At 38.3% G+C, this 6,833-nt stretch overlaps 1 protein-coding gene across 1 annotated transcript; it reads left to right on the top strand.

Moving 5' to 3' along the window:
- The first annotated feature begins 3,272 nt into the window (after window positions 1–3,272).
- On the top strand, window positions 3,273–6,707 carry LOC121958939 (hydroxycarboxylic acid receptor 2-like). Its single transcript, XM_042508125.1, has 3 exons — window positions 3,273–3,387; window positions 4,323–4,948; window positions 5,657–6,707. Exons 2-3 carry the CDS (start codon window positions 4,541–4,543, stop codon window positions 6,347–6,349), a joined length of 1,101 nt encoding a protein of 366 aa, XP_042364059.1. The 5' UTR covers window positions 3,273–3,387; window positions 4,323–4,540; the 3' UTR covers window positions 6,350–6,707.
- Window positions 6,708–6,833: the final 126 nt, after the last annotated feature.

The raw sequence follows: 6,833 nt of genomic DNA, 5'->3' as shown, positions 1-6,833 counted from the left end.
TAAACATTACGCCGACAAATCTGCAGCGTCGCTTTTTAAAAAGTATCGAGCCACGCAGGCGGCTGAGCTCTGCACAAATTCTAATTTTTATTTAACTGAGTCCACAAAAGGCTGTGAATCATTTGTGAGATTAAAAAGACAGATGGAAAGAAAGAATGAAAAAGAAAGTGAGAGCTGTGCCAGTTTTAGGAGTCAGAGATGTCTCGGCCGATCTTAACCCTTTAACCCTTTGAAAACCTGAGCAAATCGTCTTGATTTCTTTTAAAAACTTGGCAGGAAGGCAATGACCAACTTGACGAGAAAAGACCCAAAAATAAGCAACAAATTAGTAAAAATAGTGAAAAATAAAAACAAATGAGAAAATGACTGAAAAACAACTAATAATAATGATTACATATTATGTAACATTTATGTAATTTTTAAATATTTCTCTCCCTTTCTCATTTTATTTTAATTTTTGGGTTGTTTTCTTGTCAGCTGTGACCAATTTCTTGCAATTTTCTCATTGCCTTTTGCCACATTTTTGAATATAATTTTCACATTGTTTTTTTTTTTTGTTTATTTGTTTTTTATCTTTACTTTTTTCTTTTATTTCCTGTTTTCCGGTAATTTTCTTGTAACGTCTTATTAATTTCTTGCTAATTTTGGGCCATTTCTTATTAAGTTGCTCGCCACCATGGAATATTTTTGTAAGAAATTGAGCTAATTTTCTTAGGTATCAAAAGGTTAACAAGAGTTCAAAAACTGCACTATACCGATACTATCCTGACTATACTATACCGATACTATCCTGACTATACTATACCGATACTATACTGATACTATACTATACTACAGATTAGTTTGACAAAAGAGTGCCTTTGGGCTGCAGTTGTTTCAGTTATGTAACCTGATAAACTGGCAGCTGAGTGTGTGTATAAGCTCCAGGATGTGGTCATGTTCTTATTAAGAGCAAACACTCATTTGCTGGTTTATTAGGTAAACACATCTTAAAGAAATAACCACGTCACCTGGCAACACCTCACTGTTGTGCTCAACATGAAATGAATCTGCCTGAAGTGTCAAACAGCTGCTGACCGCCTGCAGAAGATTATGATGTTTGTTTATTTACAATTCATAAAAAAGAGCCTCATTCACCCACTTTGTTTGCTTCTCCATAAAGACAGGCAGAGTTCAAAGTTTAGTGAGTTTAAAACGCACAAAAAAACACGCTAAAATGGTCCAGATTAAACATCTTTAACGTCACTTCCCTTTTATCCTGTTTATCTTCGCCGCCCGTCGTTTGACAGTACGCTCGTCTCTGAAAGCGCTCCGTTTATCATTTCTTATCTCAGACATCAATATTTACAAGCTCCAGCTCACGTTCTGTGTATCAAACAACTCATTAACCCATTACCCTCTGAGCTTCAGTGGATGTACTGTGCATCAGCTTGAGTACATCCTGAAGAAGCATGCCCAGATTTAACTTTTTATCGGCGGTTAAAAAGAGAATAACATTAACCTATATGTGTTTTCCAAATTTTGCGGGTGTTTATACTCCAAAAGGAAATTTGAAAGGAAAGTTTTTTTTCTAACGCGCCCCACCCTGCCTGGAATGACTTAGAATGACCTGTGATTTTTAATTTTTTTTAATTAATTATCTAATTTACAAAAAAAACAACAATCAAGGAAACTATGAATGATTTTTTTTAAAAAAGAAAAAAATACATTATTCTTACCCAGCTGACAAAAGTAATTAACGCACTGTATACACACACACACACACACACACACACACACACACATATATTAAAGGGACCATGTACAATTTAAACCATTGATGTTGCCATTTGATGCACAGTACCAGATTATGCTCTGTCAAAAGAGTAACATTGGCGATCCAGTGACTTCAAAACTTCCTCTTTTTATTGTACATTTGTACCCAGAAAGAGTTTGACCTGCAGCGTCTCAGCAGTGACGCTTCAGAGACGGCGGCGGGCAGGAAAGAGACAGGAAGTGCGACCTGTCACTGACCCAGAAAAACACCACCAACTGATTTCAGACCTGTTTGTCTTGAGATCTGGATCGTTTTAGGTGAACGTGCGTCTCTCCGGTGACTTTAGTAGCTTTAGCTTTAACCATCAGTAGAGACTCAAGTACCTCATTACAATTTTGAGGTACTTGTACTTTACCTGAGTATTTTGATTTTCTGCTACTTTATACCTTTGCTCCACTACATCTCAGAGATAAATGTTGTTCTTTTTATTGCACTACATTTAATTTACAGCCTCAGTTACTTTGCAGATTATGCAATAGTAATAATAATAATAATAATAATAATAATAATAATAATGACCATTTTGCAACATTGGATTTTTCTTTTTTTTAATTTTGGAAATATTTTAACTGTATTTCTGCACTGTTGTATCACTACTCTTACTTGATGTTAAAATATTCCAACCAGCAGCAAATGAGAGGTTAAGGTTTTACATGTAAATAAATATGGTGCAATGTGCACAATTTTGTTTTTCTAAAATTAGCTGCTTTGTGGTTTAAGTCATGTAATTTTTAAAAATATATTCTTATTTTTTCCTTATTTGTTGTGCTGACCAGCCCCATCACAGGATTGGATTGGTTGGCACAATTCAAAAATGCCAGAGTTAGTAAAAATACCCCCCCACACACAAAAAACCCCCTGAAAACTGCCAATAGAAGCATTAAATTTAATTTGATTTTGAATGTTTAAGTCAAACAAAAAGCACACAACATCAACATTTAACTGAATATCTGCCCATTTTTTTAAAAAACAACATTTTGCTTCAGTTTTTTAGTGGGAATGTTTGATTACTTTTGTAGTTGAACCTTCAAAATAATAATCAGAAACTTACAATATGATTGTTAATATAATTTATAAAAACAATTTTTCGAGCAACAATTAGGCACCTATTTTCTTAAGGCTTTATAACTTGTTTATAACCACTTTTAAAAAATTGTCAGAAACTTAATCAAAAGTAATCAAATGTAATAAGTTACATTACTTTGTAAGAAGTTACAAATTAATAAAATGGTAACTAGATTTTTGACTAACCTGTAACTTATTACATTTCAAAAGTAGTAATCTTCCTAACACTGGTGGTCCATATATTGCATGTGTATCATCTTAGTCATATTAGGTTTTTTCCTCCCTAAAAATAGAAGCACACCGCTGCTGAAGTTTCTTGAGAAATGAGCTTCTCGCAGGATTTTTTTTATCGTCTTTACGTCACTGAACTGTGTGTGCGGGTGTGGTAACACCTCGACGGCTGATGAAAGTCGACCACAGAGGAACGTCCTCCTGCAGGAGACATAAATACACAGACGGAGGTTTATCAACACTTTATGGATGAAATCCCTTCAAACGGCTCACTGGTGAGTTACTCACTCTGTGTAAACGTGTATAACCTGCGTGTGTGTGTGTGTGTGTGTGTGAGAGAGATGGCAAATGGGTTTAATGTTAATTTACTTTTTCTTCAGTATAAAAAACTTCAACGTGAACATGTTAAAAAACACGTAATTAAAGTTTTATACATTTTAAAAGCTTTATAGCGTTCATTTTTATAACATGAGTTTGACTGATGTAGACAGAATATTTTCTTGCATGTTTTTTCTATTATTGTCACTTATGGACATTTTTATTAACATTAAATTCGATTTGTGTGATGTGTTTGTGATTGTTTTTGATGTTCAGCATTTTTAAAATTAAGTTGATTTTTTTTACTAATTAGACAGATGTTTAAGTTGCAGCGTAGAGCATCTTTAAATGTAGCAAAAGGCACAAATTTTTTATATAAAAATTTTACACTTTACACACTTAGCATATTATACATGTTTATATAGTTTTTTAAAATATTTTACGTGATGGAGAAATTAAACTATAATGTATGTAATGTAAATGTAAAAAAAGATTTTTAATCTTAGCTTACTAATTTAACACATTGTAGCATACATATTTTTTTATTTTTTTTACACATTTACAGCATAATATACATATTTTATATTTTTAAAATATTATACATGCTGGTCTGAAATTGAAGCATAATGCTTATATTAATATTTTTGCTTACTTCTTACTTCCATATTTCTATTTCTGTAATTCTGTGCTTCACAGTAATTATTCTGGTTCTAATTATCAGTTCTTTGTATTAGCATTTTTCTAATGGTTTTTAAAATGTTCTGATAATATTAGGAAGGTGTCACTCCACGTTTTGTACAAAATATCATATTTTCTGAGCTGTGGAAAGGTAGAATCAGATCAACAAACACAAACGTTCTCTGATTTGTTTTTTGTTTCTTTCATTCTGCAGGAAAAAGAGGAAGAAGGTGAAAAGAGGAAGTTGCAAATTTCCTGAATCTGGAAACTTTCCTTTGTGTGGTCACTCAGTTATTTTCCTCCAACTTGTTCAACCACCAAACAAAACCACAACTGAACCTGCAAATCACTTTTTTTTAATTATCCTACCGAAATTTGACTCCGATTCATCTGTTCAGGTTACACAAAAGTAAATAACACATTCAATTTTCCATGATGCTGTCAAAGCAAAACGTCACGATGTTGAACACGTCGACCGCGGTCCCCGGTGGTGGTGGTCGAGGCGGCGGCTGCCCACCAGTTGGCATCCAGCTGGAGGGTTTGATCCTCCCTCCGGTCCTCACCATTGACGTCGTGCTGGGGCTTCTGGGAAACGTGTTGGCGCTGTGGATTTTCTGCTTTAAACTGAAATCCTGGAACCCGAACACGCTGTTCCTCTTCAACCTCGTCATCGCAGACTTCCTGGCCCTCGTCAGTCTGCCGCTGAGGATCGATGCCTTGCTCCGGGGTCACTGGGTGTTTGGAGATGGCATGTGCAGAATCAACCTCTTCCTGATGTTTTCCAACCGCTCGGCCAGCATCGCACTGATGACTGTGGTGGCCATTTACCGATACTTTAAGGTAACCACTGTTCCCGAAAGTTTCGAGGCATTGTTTGTTGAGTGATTCCGAATTCAGCCCAATATGCAGAAAAAAATGCTGCTTAAAAGGTGCCGGAGACAACTCAAATGACTCGTTGAATCACAGCCGGCGTTGATGTTTGTTGGTCTAAAACTGATCTACGACGTTTCTGAGTGCTTCTTCAGGATGTACTCAAGCTGATGTACAGTACATCCACTGAAGCTCAGAGGGTTGAAGCTAATGGGTTAATGAGCCGTTTTAGGAACTCAGGGATGTTAGTGTTCTTATGAGGTCCATTTAGCCTCCCTTTACGTATGATATAGATGCTTTCATTTCAAATGTCGAAAACTTCACTGCCCACATATCTTCTGTGCATTCGTGCGTTTACGGGCATGTTTACATTCAAAGTCAAAGCAAAGACGCAGGCAGGTGCGAATTTGGGACGGACGGTACGATGGACGCGAAGGACGCAATGCGATGGGCATGAAAACGTGTATTTTGCCACTTCACGCAAGTTGAAATTTTTCACCCTGAGCGAAAATATCGTGTGAGGCGGTGTTGCGATGGTCTGTCAGTTGAGATGGACACGTTTTTGCATCCGTCGAGCTACTCGACTCGAATTTGTGTCTTTGTGTTCAACCGTATAACGGTATAACATCCGCTCTAAATGATGTGAAATGTTCTGCCATCGTTGTGCTCTTGTTCCAGGTGTGTCACCCTCACCACCGCTTCAACCGTATGACGAAGCGCCAGGCGGTGTTCGTGTCGCTGTTCGTGTGGCTGCTGGTGATCAGCCCTCGAGTTCCCATGTTGGCCTACAACCACATCAAGGGCAGCGGCGAACGCACCCAGTGCTTCTTCTTCACCTCGTACAAAGAGGCGTCGCGGGCCATCATCATCCTGGTGAGCATGCACCGCATCCTGACGGTGCTGGAGTTCGTCGTCCCGATGGCCATGCTGCTCTTCTGCTCCGTGCGGATCTTCAGCTTCCTGCGGGGGCGGCAGATGGGGAACCCGGGCAAGATGCGCAAGGCGATGCGAGTGTGCGTCGCCATCGTGGCAGTGTTCATGGTGTGCTTCCTGCCCACCACCATAACCACCATCGGGCTGTGGGTCAACCGCTCGTTCTTCCCGGCGGACTGCGCCTCCTTCTACACCTTCACGCAGCTCACCATCGTGTCTCTGGGGCTCAACTTCCTCAACTCGGCCCTGGACCCCATCGTCTACGTCTTCTCCAGCTCCATGTTCAGGAAGGCGCTCTGCAGCTCGCTGCCCCGCGCCCTGCGCTGCGGACAGCACGCAGCCGAGGACGAGAACACGGCGTCCTCATCGGGGACTCAGTCCACCACCCAGCAGGAGCTGAAGTCCATGGGGGCGGACAGAGGGAGCGAGGCCATGTGATGAGCTGCTCCTCCGATAAAGACTGCAGCGCTGAGAAGAGCCGATTCATCCGAGTTTTGTTTGTTTACTTCGTGTTTATCGATGCTGTTGACGCTTTGTTTACATCCGTGTATATTTTTTCAGTTGTAATATTTTCTTCAACCCTTTAACACCTAAATCGACATCTAATTTCCTTTACTGCGATCAAACCTTTCAAGAGCGTTCAAATATTAGTAAAAGGTGATTTTTAAAAAAATAAATTTAAACAAGTTGGGGGAAACATCCAGAAAACTTGATTTTTAATTCCTATACTTATATATCAAAAATAATGCTCCAGAAAAAAAAATATAACTAATCTTAATGTCATTTTCTTATGATTGTCTTCTCTTGTTTTTTACCTTTTTTATTTCATTTTTTATTATTATTATTTATAATTTTTTGTGCTCATTCTCAGGTATTTTTCTTGTAAATTTTTACTAATACCTTGCTAATTTTGGGGCCATTT

The sequence above is a fragment of the Plectropomus leopardus genome, chromosome 19 (assembly GCF_008729295.1).
Source record: "Plectropomus leopardus isolate mb chromosome 19, YSFRI_Pleo_2.0, whole genome shotgun sequence".
Taxonomy (NCBI): Eukaryota; Metazoa; Chordata; class Actinopteri; order Perciformes; family Serranidae; genus Plectropomus; species Plectropomus leopardus.
The sequence above is the reverse complement of the archived record's forward strand: the minus strand, read 5'-3'. Positions and strand labels throughout refer to the sequence as shown.